Raw genomic sequence first — 19332 nt, 5'->3', positions numbered from 1 at the left:
ATCTGTGCCTCTCCTTTCTCCAGGGACCTCCTTGGTCCAGCCTAACAGGAGGAGCAGGGCCAAAGGCTGAAGTGTTGGCAGAGGAGACTGGAATGGAGTAAGGCTTTGCCCACCTGGAGGGTGGGAGCCCCGCACATCCAGAGCCGGCACTGGAGAGAGTGGCTGTCCCGCAGTCCTCTGCCCCAGGAAAGTGTCTCACCACACCAGAGGTGTGAGCCTCAGAGTGTCTCTCTTCGCTGCCACCTCGAAGAGAGAGACGATCCTGGCAAATGGTCCCAAGCCCTAGTGTCCCCACTGCTGCATTGGGCCCGAGAGAAGGGTTCGCCCTGGGCCTGGGCTTTGGGAGGGACACTCTTTAACCTCTGCTTCTGCAGCTTCAGAACTTAGCATAGCAGCACGAACCTCGATGGTGACTTCATGAAGCGAAAGACCCCTCTATGAAAGGGGTTGCTGATCAGTTCTCAGCTGGCCTTAGCATGACGTGGGTGTGAAAGTAGATGGTGGCCTGATTCTTTGACTCCAGGCGTGGGTGATCACTTGCCCCGGGGACCCTTGGACACACGCCTGCTGTTCAGGCTGCACCGTGACCTGACCAAGCTACCCTCACGGTTGGAGCTCTGCATCCCAGCCTGAAGTGGGTCGAGTCTTCATGGAGGCTGGAGGGCACCACTCCACTATCCAGGAAAGGGAAGGCAGGTTTGGGGCCACTGAGCTGGCTCCCCACAATGAGGGTCCTGCCATGTGATTCGCTTTCCGTGGGAGGGCCTGAGGGGAGAGGGCTTTGAGGAGGCCAGTTCCTGCACTGTGTGGGCCCATGCAGGTGGCCGGGGTTGTTCTGCCGTGTCAGAGTGAAAGTGACTTTGCAGATCTGCTTGTAGCTGAGAGGGTGGGACCGAGCCATCCCCTGGGGGGTCCTGCGGAGATCTACAGGGGACCCCTCCATCCCCTCAGGGGGCCTGCCAGTGTGTCTGGTAAGTATGGCTGTGTCTGTACTGAATGGGAGGTATGGAGGTGGGTGTCCAGGACACTGACCTTTCTGAGCGGGGACTTATTTTAAGACCTGTATCAGGCCTGAGGGGCCAGCGAACAATTATCCTGTGATGGTGGCCAGCGTCTGTCTGCAGAAACCCATATGGTTCCACTTGGGTCCTTTGATCTTGGTGGAGGTTAAATTTCCTTGACTTCCTGGGCATGCCTGAGGGTTGCTAATGAGTTTACTGCGAGTCACACATACCGAAACCACCAGCTGGCAGGGCAGCCCGGAGCCTCCTGCTTCATAGCCTTTCTGATTTCTCCTAATTAGCCCTGGAGTGCATGGCCTCGTGGAGTCTCTGCTGAGAAGGCCCCTCTTGTCCCCGTCCCAGGCTCGGGTCAGCAAGTGCCCTTTGGAGCCCTGCTGGCAGGTTTCTCAGTCCAGTTTGGCAGGTTCTGAGGGAACCTGTGTACCAGCCCTTCCTGGTCCACCTAGACTGCAGGTGTAGGGGCGGGGAGGGGCCTGGGAGGTGAGTCACGGTGCCAGGCGAGCCTGGAGGACGCTGCGCGCCTCCCTGTCCCAGGAGTATCGGTTGGGGTGTGTCCTTCGAGATCCACCTCTCTTGGTTTGTAATAAGTGACCACATTTTAATTGTCAGCTTTTAAGCCCATTAATCCTGGCACCTGATAAAATCTTGATGTCTTTAACCATATTTCACGAACTCTTCAGTGGATCCTGCGAAAGTAGACAGTTGAGATCAGCATGTAATTCTGTAAATGAAGTAGGAATGTCTGGTGAAAAGAAGCAGGGCAGTAGCAGTGCTGAGGATGCAGGGCTGGGCTCAGTGAGGGCACCCACGTGGAGGGAGGGCACACTGGGGCCTCCTCAGACAGCACGGAAGGGGGTGGACTCGGCTGGTTGTGCGCTTCTCCTAAAGGAACTTGGAGGAACTGTTCTTCACCTCATCACGTGAATATGTGCTGATCCTGTCTGCTTTATAAATGTCACAAAGGAAGTTTTTAGGTAAATTTAATCATGTTTTGAATTAGTGTTGGTAGGTTTTGAAAACCTGCATTTCCTAAGCATTATACACAGACGGATTAAGAGCTGGAATAATTATTTTGTGGAAAAGTAAATAGGGCTTCCTGAAAAGCCAAGTGTAATTTAGGAACAATGAGACACACAAAGTTAAAATGGAACAGGATGGCTGTGCATTATCTAGAAAATGCCTTCTCACCAGTAATCAAAAGGTAATTTGCAAAAAAAAAAAAAAAAAAAAAAGAGCCCTCGTTTTTGGCAGCATGTGCGTTGGCCGTCACCTTCTACCGATTTCCTCACCTGAAACTCTTTTGTAAGCCGAGCTCCTGTTGACATCAGCCTGCAGGGCCCCTCCCGCGCCAGGGGCAGCGCGGACTCAGCCTGCAGAGCCAGCCCTGCGAGCAGAGCAGCGTGGGCAGCCTGGGGATTGGCTCCTAGATCTCTTCCTCGAGGGCAAGATTGTCCTAAAAAATCAGGAAGTGGCTAGTGTTGCTCAAAGCTACGTCTTGTTCTCACTCAGTGTCTGTTGAGGGCAGACTTCCAGGGGAAGATAACCCTGCTGTTTTCAAGAAAAGTTAAGTGGCGTTTACTGACCAGAGTGTCCCCATCCGTCCACCTGGTGAATCTCCTCTCAGCCTCCATTTCAGCTCTACTGTGACTTACAAATGCTGTAAAAGTTCTCGTTTCATCCTGTGTTAACTGGTGTGAGGTTTGATTCTCACGACTTAGGGGAGGAAAATTCAGCCATAGGCATTTTACTCAAAAAATTGTGATTTACAGTTTTCAAACAATGTGGATGGATAATAAATTATTAGTCTGATATTTAAAAAATTTTGCCTTTGAAATGACTAGATTACTGTTACTTAAAGTAAACATAGTATATTTTGATTTTTATTGCTATAAAATATTATACAAACTAACAAAGATTGAGTTTGGGGGAAGACCTGCTCTTTGCTGATCCTGCTAAAAACCAGGCGCCTGGAGCTGGGGCAGGTCAGGGCACGCAGCTCCCCTCGCTCTGATAGGAAAGAAAGTCCATTCTGTTTGACGTAGACCATTTCTCTTGTTGGGAAACCTGATGAAGTATCGCATAAACTTCTGCAGCGAAAGCAAATGGAAGGACACCTGAGACGCGTTCCAGCCCCACAGATGACTGTGTGGCCGGCCCACCGTGGGGCTCTTTACGGCCCGGCCAGTCTCTGAAATGGGAAACGAAAGTGCATGACTCATGCTTGGCCTGGTCTTGCTGAGGAGAACTTCTGAGGCACACGGGGAAATTGGGAGCCTGCGGGAGCTTTTGTATTTTATTTAACCAGTATTGTCATACCTGTTTTTAATTGAAACATACTAGTATTTCTAGATAAGCCAGTTTTGTTCTGAAAGTGTGAAATTAGAGTAGTTTTAAAAATTTAGTCCAAATCAATGTTAAAAACCTGTTACGTTTATAAGTATATGCACAGTTGATTTGTTGAAGTAAGAGTCTATACTTTTAAAAGCTGTGTTTTTTAAGTGGCATTGTTATATTTGTTCTGCTGCGTTCTGCAGAGTTTGGTAAATATAGATAAACCAGTAATTATTTTAAGCCATTTACTTGTGAGTGCAGAAGCCCACCTGACTGAAGTGGGTGGGGCCATCTGAGTGCCCTGCGGTCAGGTGTGCAGGCTGCAGCCGCGCAGTCCCCTCGGAGCTGGCCTGGGGCTGAGCTGGGCCCATGTGTGGCTGTGTTGGGCGGCCTCACCTGCCGTCTGTGTGAGCTGTGTGGGAGGTCTGCTTCTTGTGCCCACACGGCAGTGTGCCCTCGCGATAAAGGAGACAGGAGGGATCTCACGCCCTAGGTAGACCACTGCGCGCCGTGCACAGTTGTTTCTGCTTCGTGTTACTCAGAAATAGCGCCCCTTCTAGGGCTCCCATGACACACAGTCTCTTTAAGAATCATTGCTCTGTGGCCAGCAAACACAGGGACTGAGATGTATGGACTGGCTTCACCACAGCTGCCCGACCAATTAGAGCTGCTGGGGTTCCGCAGACCCACCTGAGGCTGAACACAGAGGAGGGGTGCTTGGAGGTGAGTGTGAGCACGGTTTCACATGGTTCTCATTGTGAGAGGGGCCCTGCAGGTGGCGGGGCGGCCCGAGCTTGGCCTGGGCCCCTCAGGTGACTAGCAGATAGCTGTGAGAAAGAATGTGAAGCCCCTTCCGTGTGGCTGTCAGCTGTGGTTTTAGGTGAGGGGGCTGGAGGGAAGGGAAGTAATACATACAAGAAAATTAGAAACGAACCCAAACACAGTCTTCTATTAATATTTTGGCACAACTGCAACATGAGCTTAAAGACTCGAAGCTCAGTTGTCTTTACTCAGTTCTGCAGAGCAGGTGCACCCTCAGACTGGGCTCCCCTGATGGCTTTCACTGCTCTGCACACCTGCACTGCACTGGTGGGTGGCAGAAAACATGACTTGTGATTTTTCTTAGTGGCTTTGGCTGCACCAAGAAAAGCTCGGTTGAAATTGGACTCAGCCTGCCCTAAGCAGGGTCAGAGTGTCCACACACGGGTGGCCTGGGAGTCCGAGGGGGCCTGGGCCTGATCCAGGGACACTCTTGGTCTGGCCACCTTAGAGGAGTTGTTTAAACTGACTCATAACTTAGCAGTGAGTCATTACAGGGATCATGGCCAGCTTGTAGGGTGCCAGGTGATTTTAAGTTTCTTCTCTGTATTTGTTCCGTTCTCTCCTCATTAATCAGTGTTCCATAATTTAAAAATTGTAATTTACAACAAATAAATTGACAGGAAATTTGAAGAATTCAGTGTAAAATGTGAATTTTTGATAGTATTACCTGGACTCAAAGTCAATAAAGACAAAAGTCCACATTTTTCTTGTCAGATGTAAAAGGAAAGCAGAAATTCTTGGTTAATCTCTTTTCCTAGATATGATTTTATGGGTTAAAAAAAGGTTCTTCTTAGTATGTAAATGTAATACTTAAGATTCCATTAATTCTGAGAATATGTTTAGAATAAAATACCAAATATTTTTTGTTAAGAACAACAGTCATATAATTTTTAATTATTATAAGATCACATTAATGCAAGTCTTGATCAGTTTAATGATTTCTAATATTTTGTTAACAAAAGCCATTATGATGTTGAAATAGACTCAATTAATTTTAAGGGGCCGGCTCCGTGGCCGAGTGGTTAAGTTCACGTGCTCCACTGTGGCGGCCCAGGGTTCGGATCCTGGGCGCGGACATGGCACTGCTCGTCAGGACACGTTGAGGTGGTGTCCCACATCCCACAGCTAGAAGGACCTGCAAATAAGGTATACAACTGTGTACAGGGGGGTTTGGGGAGATAAAGCAGGAAAAAAAAAAAGAATCAATTAATTTTAAAATGTTCTTCCTAAAGTAAGATGAATTTCCTTTGGTTTTAAGCCTGACTTTTTTTTTAAAAGATTTTATTTTTGCTTTTTCTCCCAAAGCCCCCTGGTACATAGTTGTGTATTTTTAGTTGTGGGTCCTTCTAGTTGTGGCATGTGGGATGCCGCCTCAGCATGGCTTGATGAGCAGTGCCATGTCTGAACCGGCGAAACTCTGGGCTGCTGAAGTGGAGCGTGCAAACTTAACCACTCGGCCACGGGGCTGGCCCCCTTAAGCCTGATTTTTTAAAAAAATCTCTTTTTGGCTATAGTTTGTCATATAACAAAGAGTTTAGAGAGGAAAAGGAAATGACTTTCTGTTAACAGAGTTTTGCTGAAATTGCTTTCGGCTTCGGCTGGTAGAAGGAATGATAATAGGAGGGACCCTAGTCACTAGTCTGACACGGGTCTCACTGGGCTGGAACCAAGGTGTGGAACCGACTGGTTCCAGGGGGAAGCTGATTCCCGCCTTTTCCAGCTTCTAGAGGCTGCCTCGGTCCAAGGCTCGTGACGCTTCCTCCACCTTCAAAGCCAGCAGCTTCTGGCTGAGTCCCTCTCAAGCTGCATATCTCTGGTTCTTCCTCTCCTGCCTCGTGGTCCCATTTCTAAGGACTTTTGTGATTACACTGGGTCTGCCAGAATAATTTCCCTCTCGTAAGGTGCGTTGATCAGCAAACTTAATAGCATCCACAGCCTTAACTCCCCTTTGCCAGGTGATGCCCCACGTTCACAGGTTCTGGGGATTAGCACCTGGACGTCTGTGGGAGGGAGCAGTGAGCTGCCCGACATGGGGGTGTCCACAGACATGGTCAGCTGGAGGGATTGACTGGGTTCAGGAAGTTGTTGCTTAGGCCGAAGAACTAGAAAATGCAGGTGTGCCACCTGGAGTGTCCCAAGAACTGGGTGGGAGGAAGAGGTTCAAGATGTAGAAACAGGAGTGGGGGTAGTGTTAGGCCCCCAGCTGTCAGGTGGGTGGGTGGGCAACATCCCTTTGAGGTGACCTCTGTGTCTCTTGAAATACCCTTTTTCAAAACATTTTCTTTGTAGGCTGATAGGAGATGCAAATTCTCAAGTTTCACTTAGAAACAACACTTGGTCTCTACTCCTGCCCTGAATCCTTTATTTTCTGTTGTCACTAAAGCCATGCAAAGTCAAATGAGTACTTTCTGGTGTATCCGTAGCAATTAAATGTGATGATCTAAGGAAGAGAGATTTAAATGAAGCCTGATGAATGTTACCGGTTTGGGAAGGCTTCTTCTGAGTGTGGTCGTGTTTTGGCTTGGGCGGCCATGCCATCTGTAGGACTTTGTGTGAGCCCTGAGAGCTGGTTTCTGTGCTTGGCTGGGCGGTTTCTGGGGTGGCTGCTCCCGCAGAAGAGGCTCCGCTGCTGCCTGTGGTTTCTCTGTCTGTGCTTGCTGTCCACTAAGCAAGGCTCTCGCCTCGGCCCTGAAGCATCTCTGTCAGCCACGCCCATTCTCCCCACCCTCATGCTGCCAGTTCCCCACCTCTAGGGCACCCTGCTTCCATGAGATGCCACCAGAGAAGGCTGAGCATGGCTGCCTCTGAGGCCCCATGCACAGCAGCCTTGGATGGCGCTCAGGCGTGCCCCATTGGGTGGCTCTCATCAGCCTCAGGGGTGGCCACCCTCAGTGCCCTCTCAAGTGTCCCTCCAAAGCCTGCAGTGAGCGAAGGGTCATGAATGAGCAAATGAAAGACCAGGCCGTCTCGTCAGTCTCCCAGGGTCTGTGTTCTTTGGCAGCTTTCCTTTTAATTAGTCATTTTCCCTCTTTTTCACAGTGCGCTGGTGATTGCTGCAGTGTTCGACCGCAGTGTAACCTGCAGGAGAGCAGCCTCTGTAAGTTTCCCCGTTTTGTTCCTTTTCATACCGGTGTGGGGCAGGCGCTGAACCGTGAGGCTCCACCAAGCCGCGTGCTCTCCCCACTGCTGCCCAGCTGCTCACTTGTCAGCAGGAGTGACATGAGGGGAGCTGATGAGGGAACCGTTGAGGGCGGCTCCTGGGGAAGCCACGCCCTGGAGTGCAGTTCTTGTCCTCTGGGTAGCCTGGGAAGGGTGGGTCAGGATCAAATGCCCCCACCCCAAGCATGCGGAGAACTGCTGCCGTCTCTGGAGCATCATAGGTGGATGACCAGACACAGCTCCAGGTGGCCCGACCTCTGAGGAAGAAAGAGAAGGTGGGTTCTGTGAGTATGACGTGGTGTGACGCAGATCAGGCTGCTCCGAGCCTCAGGAGGAGCCGTTGTTGAGCATAGGTCAGCTTGGCTTCACGTGGTCACTTCACTCGGTTCAGGGCCTCTCACTGGATGTGCCTGGCGGCGCCAGCATAGCCTGATGTGTTTGAACACTGATGCCTGGCTCCCCAGATCCCTGTCACGTTGGGGGGCATTGCGGATGCGAAGAGCTTTTCGCCGGCTCCACAGCTGCATCTTAAAGGCATTGACCAGGAGTCTCTGCATGGCTACCTCACTGCTTCTCCGACAAAGCGAGGCTGCGGCCCTGAGCTCTGGCTTTGGGAGGTTCCTGGGGATGCCGGTGACAGGTGATGGCTGCAGGGCTGTGTCCCCAGGTTGTTCTCTGGGGATGTTGATGGTTGTGCTCCAGCTTCAGGCGTGGCTGTCTTCCTGATGGTCAGTCACTTAGATCAGGCTCAGACTCACGGGCTGATGTAGGTTGTGAGGGAATGGCAGACCCTGGCTCTGCAGAGAGCTTGGCAGCTGAGCCTGCAGACCCGTTTGAAGACGAGAGCCTCAGTTTTAGGTACAGACAAGCAGCTGCGCAGGCTCTGAGAGGTGAAGAATGGACACAGAGGCAGCACTTGAGAAAGATGCAGCGGCGACGCTGGCTCTGGGCGGTGGGCAAGGTGAAGCCGGGAGGGCTCTGGTGCTCTCCGCAGCGTAGTCAGGGTTAGCAGGAGAGTGCTGAAGGGGCGACTATCTGACTAGGAGACCAGCGGGAGGCAAGGGCCTAGTTGAGAGGTAAGCTGAAGAGAGGCTGGCTGAAGACGTGCTGGGACCAACTGGTGAGGAGTTTCCGTAGGCCCGCAGTGTGGTCAGAGACGGGGTGTGGTGGGTCTCGTTTGATGTGACGTGAATGGTCCTGTGGACGGTTGGGCTGAGGGGATGGAGAGGGTGCCTGGAGGGGTCAGGTTGTAGGTCCCCAAGTGGGGAGTGGTCCCCCCCTTGCCTGGGGGCTCCCACTGCGTCACAGGGAGGCCGATTTTCCTGTCTCAGGAGCAGTTGGCCCCCAGCTGGACGGGTGGGCGAGTGCAGAGAGGGCCTCGCTGGGGAGCACTCTGCCCACAGGCTCGGAGGCTGAAAGCAGGTGTTCAGGTGCCAGGAGAGGAGTGAGCACCCATCATTGGGGGTCTGTTAGTAGAAGGTGAGCGAAGCAGCTGGGCCTCGGGTGCAGGAGGTCCAGGCAGAGGCTGTGCAAGTTTGTGAGACAGACGTAGGTGAGGTGTCTGTATGGAAGGAACTTAAAGTCCTCACTTCGTGCTTACTTGTTGAAGTGCATGCTGACGGTTTGTGCACTTTTCCGTGTGTGTGCTATACTTCAGGAGGTTTTTAAAAAATTAACCGAAGGAGACATTGTGGAGGAGATTCTGAAGCAGTGATGGTGGGCAGGTACAGGTTGAAAGTTTAGTTTGTAGGAGACGTTGTTGACTTTGTGCCTGGCTATGTCAAAGGTGAGAACTAAGACTTGATGGCGGAACACAAAGTGCATGCAGACTTCCTCCAACAGATGAGGTGCTGTCCTGAAAGTGGGGTGTTGGAGAATCACTGCCATGCTGGGGATGTTCCCGTGCCCTCAGGAGATAGCCAGTCTGACATGTGGACATGTTTTGGGGTCCTTAGTGTCATGCTCAAGCTTGGGGCCTTCATGCTTGGAGGTGAGGGCTGACAACACAGGCTGGAGTGGCTGGGGATCCCGGGGAAGGACCGGCTTAGGTAGGAGAGGACAGTTGGAGGGCAGTGGTGTGGCCATCCAGGCCAGGTGCCCATGTGAGTGGTTGTTAAAATGGGGAGGGCACTTCCTGCATCAGCCACTGTTAGACCCCACTGCTTCTGCAGAAATCCCAGCAAGTGTGGCCTGAGCACGGGAGGGCTTCTTTCTCTCCCACAGGAAGGATGCCCGCAGAGGGGCCTGGGGCCTGGGTGGCGGCATCCTGGTCACAGTTCTTTCTCCTCTGCCTTGCTCAGGCTATGGCTTCTGTGCTCACTGGCAGGAGAGCCTGCCCAGGGCTGAGTCACCCTCTTCACATGCTTTCCAGAGCCCCCGCACCACCAGAGGCCCGTGGGAGGTGGATTCCTGGTTCCCAGAGCCCTGCACGTGGGTTCCCTGAGGCTGTGGATCGCAGTGGCTCTGAGGCGGACATGGCCAGCTGCTGCCACACACACAGCTCGCCTCTGTTAGGAGGAAGACGTGGCAACAGAGGAGCCTTCACCTCACTCTTCCTTTGAGCTCGTTATCAGGTCTGGTGGTGCGGCCTGTGTGTGTTCCTTGTAGTTCTCTATGTACAGGATCCTGTCATCTGTGAATAAAGAAAAGTCTACTTTTTCCTTTCCAATCTTGATTCTTTTTATTCTTTTTCTTGCCTGACCCACTGGTAAGAGGAGCTGCCGGTACGCTGTTCAGTAGAAGTGGTGAGAGTGGATGTCCTTGCCTGTGCTGATCTCAGGAAGCTCTCAATCTTTCACCATCAAGGACGCTGTTAGCTATGGGTTTTTCGTAAATACCCTTCAGCAAGTTGAGGAGTTCTGTAGTTTGTTGGGTTTTCTTTATCATCACAAAAGGATGTTAGATTTTGAGATGGTCATGTGGGTTTTGTCCTTTATTCTGTTAATGTGGAGTATTGTATTAATTGATTTTCAAATGTTAAAATGACCTTGCATTCCTGGTATACACTTGACCTCGGTATAATCCTTTTTTTGTATGTTGCTGGATTTGGTTTGCCAAAGTTTTGTTGAGAAATTTTGCGTCTGTATGCGTAAGGGATATTGGTCTCTAGTTCTGATTGGTTGTGATATTTTGTCTGGCTTTGGAATTAGGGTCATGTGGCCCCATGGAAGGAGCTGGGAGTGTTCCTGCCTCTTCTCTTTTGTAGAAGAGTTTTTAAAAGATCAGTACTGTTTTGTTTCACTTTAAATGTTGGGTAGAAATATCTAGGCTTGTTTTGGTTTTTGTTTCTTGGGAAATATTTTAAATTATTCATTCTGTTTCTTTACTTGCTAGAGGTCTTTTCAGCTTTTCTGTTTTCTCTTTAGTGATGGCATTTCTCTGTTGCATCCAAGTTGCTAAACGCAGTGATCAATCCTGGAGCATGCTCCACCGGCCACATCTTGTTCTCTTTTCCTGTCACACGTCACCGCATGGTGTTTCCAGGTTGCTTCTGGGCCTGCTCACTGTCTGGTTTCAGTGCAGCCCTTGTGCCCAGATGCTGGCCCTCTGTCTCTTCCTTAGCCGCCCATGCTTGGCAAGGTTGGTGACACGCGGTGGGAGCTCAGTAGGTGTCTGTCTTTTTTTTGTTTTTTGCTGAGGAGGACTCTCCCTGAGCTAACATCTGTGCCAGTCTTCCTCTCTTTTGTCTGTGGGATGCTGTCACAGCGTGGCTGACAAGTGGTGTAGGTCTGTGTCCAGGATCTGAACCTGCAAACCTGGGCTGCCAAAGCAGAGTGCTCTGAACTTAACCACTATGCTGTGGGGCCGGCCCAGATGTCCCTCTTATGGATGGACAATGTGAGACCAGAGGTCAGCGCTGCCTCCTCTCAGAGCAGGAGCCCAGTGAGAGGGTGTCCTGATTGTCGGTGGTTTCTGATGGCCTGCCCCTCTCCTGTCTTGAGAGAGCAAAATGCTCCTGCTCTGCCCAGGCTCTTTTAGACTTTGTTGTTTCAAGAGTTTGCCGGGAGAGCGCTGAGCTTCCTCTGGCTTCCTGTAGTTTCTTTCCTTTTGTCGTGAGCCTCAGTAGAAAGCTCAGTGGTTCTTTGAGGAGTCTTCACCTTTTGCCCTGATGTTAACCCACAGGCAGTAATTGTAAGACTCGGAAATACAGTGTCGACGAAAATAATCCATAACCAATCTATAAATGAAAATTTGGGTGAGTTTATTCTGAGCTTAAATCTGAGGATTATAACCCAGGGCCTTTCTTCCCGAAGGAAGAAAGGGCACCAAAGAAGTGGGGTGCACAGAGTGGTTATGTACCCCCAGAGAGGATGTTTCACATGATTGAAATGTCCCTTTTACAATAGTGGCGAGACTGCTCTGTCGGCACAGCGATTGCTGGAAAAAGCAGGTAGGTCTTCTGTCTCAGTGAACGCAGCAGGGTGGCAGTCTGTTGTCTCCAGCTGGGTGGTCACAGGTGAGCTGGGTGGTCAAAGGTGAGTGCAGCAATCAGTTCCTAGCCTAAGGAAAAAGGCTAATGTGGGGGGAAGTTGCACCTTTATCTCAAGGGCCTTTGTTCTGGCCATAGGAAATGTCTAAGCAGATATGCAATGCGTGCTCAAGCCCTTTTGGAAAAAACAAAGTCAGGCCGAATTAGGTTTATACCAAATGGCTTCCTCATATACTCCAATATATCCTATTGCTTGACATTTTTATTTGTCAACAGTAAGAATCTTTTGTTGAATCTGTACTTATAAATTAACCTCTGTATTTTCTTTTCTGTTTACTGTAGTATGAGACATTTTTGCAGGGAGCAGTAGCAGAAATCAAAGCGCTGATCCCTTTATGAACGCTGGGGAAGAGGTGAAATAAAACAGTAGAAATATTTTTTTCTTTTTAAAGTTAAAACTAAAATCCTTTAAAATTAGGGGGAAATTCTTTGCACTGAACACCATGCGAGGGTACCCTTGCTTTCTCAGTAGATGCAAAATTAAAACCGTGAAAGGTAGAAGATGCGTTTGTTTGAAGCTCATTTGAAAATGTAAGAACTGGGTGCCTCGTAGTTGGGAATAACTTTTCTCTTACCGTGAAGCTGCTTCCTCAGGTAAAGATGCATTTTCCTGTTTGTGCTCTTGTTTGTGCTCAATGTTTCACGCTCTCCGTGTGCCAGGCCACCCCTGCTCACAGGCGGTGGTCACTGAGGTGAGGAGGGCCTGGGCCCATGCATTTGCCTGCAGGTGGGATGATCCTGTGCACCCGCCAGGGCTGGGAGCAGCCCAGGGACCCTGGGGGCTCTTCCCCTCCATGCTGGAGAGCTGATGGGCGCGGGGGAAGGTTTTGGGATTTGCAGGTGGGGGGACGCCCCCCCCCCCCAAGTGGTCCCTGAAGCCATTGCTGCCCTGACTTCTGTCTTGACCCGTCATGTGCTGATGGTGCGCGGTAATGAGGTGGCGGCTGTGCAGCTGCACTCGACACCTCATTTGGTCGCTAGTGTCCGTGTCTCCAGCTCCGTCTGGGCTGCTTGGAGCCCCGGCTGCTTTCGGAAAGCTAAGTTGAAGGTTCCAGCTGGGCGATAAATGGGAAGGGAGCCATTGCTTGTTGCTGTGCAGGCCCTGCCGTTGTCACCACTTGGACAGGCTGCTCTGGCCAACCTGGCTGTTACACCGAAGCAGGGCAGGTGTGGAGGTGGAGGAGGCAGGAGCACCAAGGAAGTGAAGAGGCATTTTAAGGAAAGTCCACACAGAGACACCTCATTCTGAGTTAATATTTTGACCGTCTCATGAGCCCTGCTCTGGGCCTGGTGCGAGCCTGGGCACTCGCTGTGGCAGCTCCCGGGCTGGCTGCACGAGGAGCCAGGCCCTTCCAGCATTTGCCATCACGTGAGCTGGAGTCTGAGAGTCCTCAGGATGATCATGTGGGGCTGGGCTTCTATTTAACCCGTGTGGGTGGCTTTATTCCCCTTTAGTATCTGGGACCTTAAATGAGGCTTGGAGTGGAGCTCAGTGTTCACTGTCGAAGGCTGCTTTCCAGGATGTGCCTGATTTTGTAAACTCGAATTCTTAAATTGTGGTTTTAAAAAGCACCAGGACACAGAAATGGAATGAGGCTCGAGGCTCTGATCACCAACAATGAGGGCTCTTATTTGAGAAGATGAAGCCATGGGTCATTTGTTTGTTTTGAATCTATCTCCCGATGTTCAACAGAGTGCAAAAGCTAACTCACCTGCTGTTTGTTCTCTCTGTTCCTTAGGCTGCTTTCCAGGAGAATGTGGGAAGACAGGTACGGTCACTTTTTAAAATCTTCATTTTAAAACTTCCTGTAGATTTAGAGGTAGAAATATTGAAGCTGCAAACTTAGCATCTTCTTGGTTGTTAGATGTGGGTAAGAATTTACCTAGAATAAGCTAATACTTAACAGTGACTTCTGGTCACCGATTTGCTCATAACATGACTCAGGTGAGTGTCGATACAAGTGTTAACAATTAGTAGTGTGTCTTACAGGAAACCTGAATGTATAGGTAATTTTACAAATACACACATCAGAAATCAGTGCCTTTCACATTGCTGAGGGCCACCCAATTTCAGCAGTTGCCTGTGGGTGCTGGAGAGGTGTAAGTGGTGGAGCTCGACGTCACAGGGACAGAGATCTGACCCCTGCCCATCCCACGTGTGGTAGGAACCAGCTTCCAGAAGCCATCAACTCTACATCCCCTCTTGATGCTTGTCAGCATCATCGCACCCCCTGGCCCTGAACCTCTCATCACCAGTCAGCCTTGACTGGGAGGGGTGGCCCCTATCCTCTAGTTATTCATTGTGTGTGACAGTGACCCCCTGCCAGGACATGTGGCCCGCCTAGTGCAGAATGTGCGTGAGGTCATGTTTCGGGGGACACCGGGCTGATCGGGGACGGAAGTCAGGCCACAGGACCTGACGGGAGCCATGCAGAGCTCGCTCAGGAGGGAGGAACCGAGAGGCGAGGAGAGGTGGGTATCAGAGAGAGAGGCCTTGGATAAATCACAAGAATCCAAGAGTGCATGCCCGGACATTTGGGAGGAGAATGTGCGAGCAGGGACTGCACCCCATCTGCCCTCCAGGTGCCCCCGTGTCTGTTTGGGTCCTTGAAGCAGAACCAGCCTCACTGTCTTGAACCCAGGGGCCTGCATTTGTGGGAAGATTCCCCTGGAAGCAGGGCAGGAGGAAGTCCCGCCTGGGGTTCTGCAGCTGGCCGGGGGGCATGTGCTGCTTTGCGCTCTTCTGGGGGCACCTCAGTTGTTTGAGGCTCTCTACCTGGAGGCCTGCCCTGTGCCGGTGGCTCTAACTTGCGCACACAGTTGTCGGCGGGTGGGGGGCCCCAGAGGGAGGTTTTCTAACATGGTTGCAGAACCCACTTTGAGAACCGTGGCTCTGAACCTCCCTCCAGGGCCGGCCATTGCTATTCTGTGGACAACCACTGCCTTTTCTCTTGCGCTTGCCTTAGGATGTTGTGCTCCTCTGAGGAGGGGACCCGGTTCTGATGGGCTATTCTACCTCCTGTCTCCCTCCTGGGTGTGGTGGCCTTTGGAGCCTGCTGTGACCATTGGGCCCCCTGGCTGCATGCAGCGGAGGTGTTCTGAATCCTCCTGGGGGCTCGATCCCTCTGGGTCCTTGCCTCCGGGTCAGGAGAGCGCATCGCTGGGCTGGGAGCAGAAGATCAGAGGCTAGGGTGCTGGGCAAGGTTGGGAGGCGCCTCTCAGCACGTGGGCTGGTATTGGTGAGTGGTTCCCCAGCAAATGAGGTGGGAGCAGAGAAAGGAGTCAGTGGGGACTCAGGCCAGTGGGACAAGGCTGTGGAGGGCAACCGTGGGGAGGTGAGGCCACGGTGAGTGCTCACTGAGGTGAGGAGCCTGCCTTGGTTGGGGTGGCTGTCCGGGTGGCTGACCTGCTGACCTTCCTGCGAAGGTGACAGAGCAGCAGGAGGGGAGGCACAGCCGGAGGTTCTGCGACCTGTGCTGCTTGGACAGCTGGGTCTGAGTGTGGCCATGCGGGTAGAGGGGGCGAGCTGGGGAGGTGAGGGGTCCACTCTGGAATGCAGAGTTAAGGCGAAAGTGGTGCCAACATGAGTCCAAATGGAACTTGGATGCCAGGGTCGTCTCGAAAGGTTAGGGGGACTGAAACCCACATCCTGCACTTTCTGAACTTGTGTTCCATTGAAACTCTTGAGAAGCTGAGACCCGGTGTCCTTGGTGTCACTCAGGCCATGTCTCCCTGGAGCCTGAAAACTCAGGAGAAAGCTGTTCCCTAGGAAAAGACGGCTGTCTCTGAAGGGTGGCAGGTGTGGAAAGCTCCAGAAAATGGTGCCACTCCGGGCTGGAGGCAAGAGCTGGACAAGGAAGAAACAGGCCAAGGGTTGGGACCGCAGGGAGGGTGGCCACTGTGCTTAGGAAGGAACCTGCTGGAAGCTGGACCAAGGGAGCACCAGAGTCGCCCCTGGAGTCAGAGCCCAGGAGAAGAGAAGGCCCCCGCCCTGGCCTTTAGCTCCCGCAGCTGCCCATTGGCAGCCCAGCCCCAGAGCTGTACCCGAGTCCAGAAGAGCAAGGGCTGTCTGGAGCAGGGGCGGCCTTGGTCCCTGCGTGGTCGGATTTGAGCTGTGTCCTCTGCATGTGGCACTCAGGTTGGGGTGGCCATCAGGGAGAGGAAAGGCCTTGAGCTGTGGTCTGAGTTTAAGCCAGCAACCAGGAGCTGACCTTTCCGGGGGCACGTCCCCACCCGCCTCGGCTTCTTCTCCACACACTGACCTTATGGGTAAAGCCAGCGTGCGCTGCGGTCTGGGGTCCAGGGGAAGCTGCACGAGTGTTTGAGGGATACAACTTGGAGAGATGTGCAGCCCCATGTGGACCCAGCATGTGCTCGCACCTGTCCTCGGCGCTGTCCTCCTGCAGCTTGGCAGAACCTTGGAGAGGAAGGATGCAAACTTACTCAAGCAGACAGGCACGCACTTCTGGGGAGGGGGCGTCACTCCCGGGTTTGTGCCGGACTGATTTGGGGTGAAGTTATTATGGCCCCGGATGGGTGTACCCTGGCTCCAGTGGTGCAAGCACAAGACGCTGTCTTTGGCTACTGTAAGCACAGGGAAATCTTCAGGAGGAATTTGGTGGGGGGCCCAGGGCTGCAGGGCTGACTTCTCCATCCAGGCTCACGCCAGCCTGTTGGAGACTCAGGTCCGGACCCCAGAATTGGCATGGCTCTGTCCACCCCCACGCAGCAGGGAAGGGGTCGTGGGTCCCTTCTTTGCTGAGCGCCTGGACTCCTGGGGAGAGGGTCTCTCCTGGGGGGAGGTGGTCTCTGCTCGGGGGCCTCCTGTCAGTTAAGGGGCGATGAGCTAACCCTGCATCTAACCCTGCCGACAGCGCTGCCCCCAGGACTTTGCTCTGGTGGTCACTGCCGATCAGGCAGCTGGCTTGCTCACACCAACGCCCTCCCTTTGCCCCTTTCCACCTGAGGAAACTGAGGCGCAGGGTGGCTGAGCCCCTGCTCTGACCTCTTGCTGTGCTTTGTCCTGGTTGTGAGCCGTGGGCACTTGTTCCTGGTGAGACCTGGTCCCAGGCCACCTCTGGATGTTGCCTGTAGCCCTTGTCTCAGTCATGCAGCAGCTGCAGGACCAGGGCCTTGCCAGGGCCATGCGGCACCTTTGTCGGTGTGGGCTCTTCTCCTCTCTCATGACTAGATACGAGTCCATGCTGGGGCCTGAGGCGCAGGTTTGTGGTGTCTCCACTGCTGTGCTCAGAGCTGTTTGGACGGTGATGTTTATGCACAGCGTTGTTGCCTGGGGATGTGAGATTTTGATGGTGAGGTGCCAGGATGGAGGAGAGTATAGAAGGTGTTAGGAGGGATCCAAGTGCTGGCCTGGAGAGTGGGCAGGCCTGGGTGGTGGGTGGAGCAGAGGAGGAGCACCAGCCTAGAGTGGCTCTGCACCTTGGGCTGGTCGGGGTTGGCTCAAGAGCTTGAAGACAACAGCAGGTAGACCAGGTGTCCAGGTTGCCCACTCGGGATGGCGGGGGGCGGGGGGGGTTCTCTTCTGCATTTAGCTAGGTTGTGAGATGAAGTGGCTTTTATGTGTCGCTTGAGAACCAGACCACTGTTTCTGACCTTGTTCCCATGTCAGCAAGTGTGCATCGTCCTACATGGCGGTGCAGCCCCCTCAGCTTATTGACTCGTGAGTTCAGACTCCTGCCTGCTTTGCATGTGAGGGAGCTTCCGCCCATTTCCATTTCGTGGCTTGGGCGTTACCAGCCTCCACCCTTTGAGATGGGGGACAGAGGTGGGTGTCCCCTGAGCCTTCCTCGCGTCCCTCCTGTGGTTGAGGGTCGTGAGGCTTTCGCTCATCCGTTGTAAGTTTGTCGTTTATATCTTTTTAGAAAACTGTTTACTTTGTCTACAGCTCTTCAGATATTCTCATGGACAGTGGTATCAGCAGCGACCTGCGGACTTCGGGGCTGGGCCTCGACTGGGAGAATGTCGTGGGTGTGGGTGGCACCCTTCCCTGACTCCCCGTTTCAGAGCCTGCTGCTGGGTGTCAGCTGTCAGGCCCCCTTGCGGGCCTCATTCCTTGTCCGGACCACTGTGTGGTAGGCGGGCTCTTGTCTGGGTTTCACAGACCAGGCAGGCGCCCGCCACTGTGAGCGAGTGCTGGGGTTCTCTCCTGGGCGGGGCGTAGGTTGGCTGCAATCAGTAACTTTGATACTGTTAAAACCTGATGTCGCTTTCTGCTGTGTGGTTTAAAGAAAGGTCTCTTACAAGATTTTAAAGTTGAAATGTTTGAGTTGCTTGGAAAAAAAATATTTTTAAGTGGTTCAAATAATTTTAGCATGTTGTCCAGCCTGGGATAGGTGGTCAACAGGGGACTGGACTGGAAAGCTCTTGGGTGGGCACAGTTAAGTAGTCGTAGTTTTAGCTCTTAGTGTTATATCGTGACTCTTTGTGTAAATGTAAATGTGTATGAATGTGGTTACTGAACTTCTGGAAATGCCATTACTTGTTCATATCATTTTCATCCTTTTTTTCTACTCTTTCCTTAGGGCACTTTCCCTCATGGAATTGATATTTTGACTGCTGCAGACTACTTTGCCGTTGGTAACAGATCCAACTGTTTCCTGGTTATCAGGTAAGTGTTTAATAGGCATCACAAAATGTAACATTCTCTGATTCCGATGTCAGAAGTCAGTTTCCACCGTTTTCTTTCTTCATCCTGGAATGTCCGCTAAGAGTAAATACAGTTTATGTGTGAAGAGCTAAAAATGGCATTGGAAGCTGTTACTGAAATGTGTTTCAGGTTGATTAGACGGCGTGCGTATGGTGTGGTTCCATTTACATGAAACTAGAAAGGCTAATCTGAAGGGACACAGCAGCTTGGGCGGGGCCCTGGGGGGCCGTGGGGTTTGAGAGTGAGAAGTTTGCTCGCTTCTTACAGGGGTTTCAAGCGTGGGAACTCGAAATGAACATTTTCTCTGAAATCGTCCCATCTGATTAGTGCTGTTTCTGTTGGTGGCTTGGTCCTTTACACAGAATAGCCACGAGCCAAAAGTGTGCACTGCCTTCTGAGTGACAGCTTTCCCCCTGGGTGTCGTAAACGTATTGAGTCTCTCAGAATGAAACCATGGATTACAAGTGACTGTTTCTTTTTCTGTTCAGTAAAATAGTGTTTCCCAAGTTGAAGTTACCTCTGGGTTGTGGATGAGTAAGAAAGAGGTATTTGAGAAATCAGGTCAAGAAATAAATATTTAACATCCCTAACTGCAGTTTGCAGAAATCGCATCAAAACTTTGACTTACAGACTTAAGTAACAGGGAAGTTTCTTCCCCCGTCTCATTAACCTGTTGCAACACCAGCACGAACAGGGCATGATTTCATGAAGTGATTTATTTGCCTTAAATTGGGAGTAGAAACATGCCCAGTGCATTTTGTTAAATTATTAGCTGCTGTGTGTCCTCTCTAACAACCTCCTTTGCAGATCGTGCAGAAACCACGTTTCTCCATAGCCAGCAT

The 19332-nt window shown here is 51.8% G+C and overlaps 1 protein-coding gene across 16 annotated transcripts in view; it reads left to right on the top strand.

Moving 5' to 3' along the window:
* TBCD (tubulin folding cofactor D) overlaps nucleotides 1-19332 on the top strand; it is a 191288-nt gene that overhangs the window by 108536 nt on the left and 63420 nt on the right. For all 16 annotated transcript variants that reach the window (XM_070561247.1, XM_070561245.1, XM_070561238.1 and 13 more), the window contains 3 exons: nucleotides 7215-7272; nucleotides 13563-13592; nucleotides 18366-18451. In XM_070561247.1, the coding sequence (XP_070417348.1) occupies nucleotides 7215-7272; nucleotides 13563-13592; nucleotides 18366-18451 (174 nt within the window). The remainder of the gene's footprint in view (nucleotides 1-7214; nucleotides 7273-13562; nucleotides 13593-18365; nucleotides 18452-19332) is intronic.

The sequence above is a fragment of the Equus przewalskii genome, chromosome 10, assembly GCF_037783145.1.
Source record: "Equus przewalskii isolate Varuska chromosome 10, EquPr2, whole genome shotgun sequence".
Taxonomy (NCBI): domain Eukaryota; kingdom Metazoa; phylum Chordata; class Mammalia; order Perissodactyla; family Equidae; genus Equus; species Equus przewalskii.
This window is presented reverse-complemented; position numbering and strand designations above follow the sequence as displayed.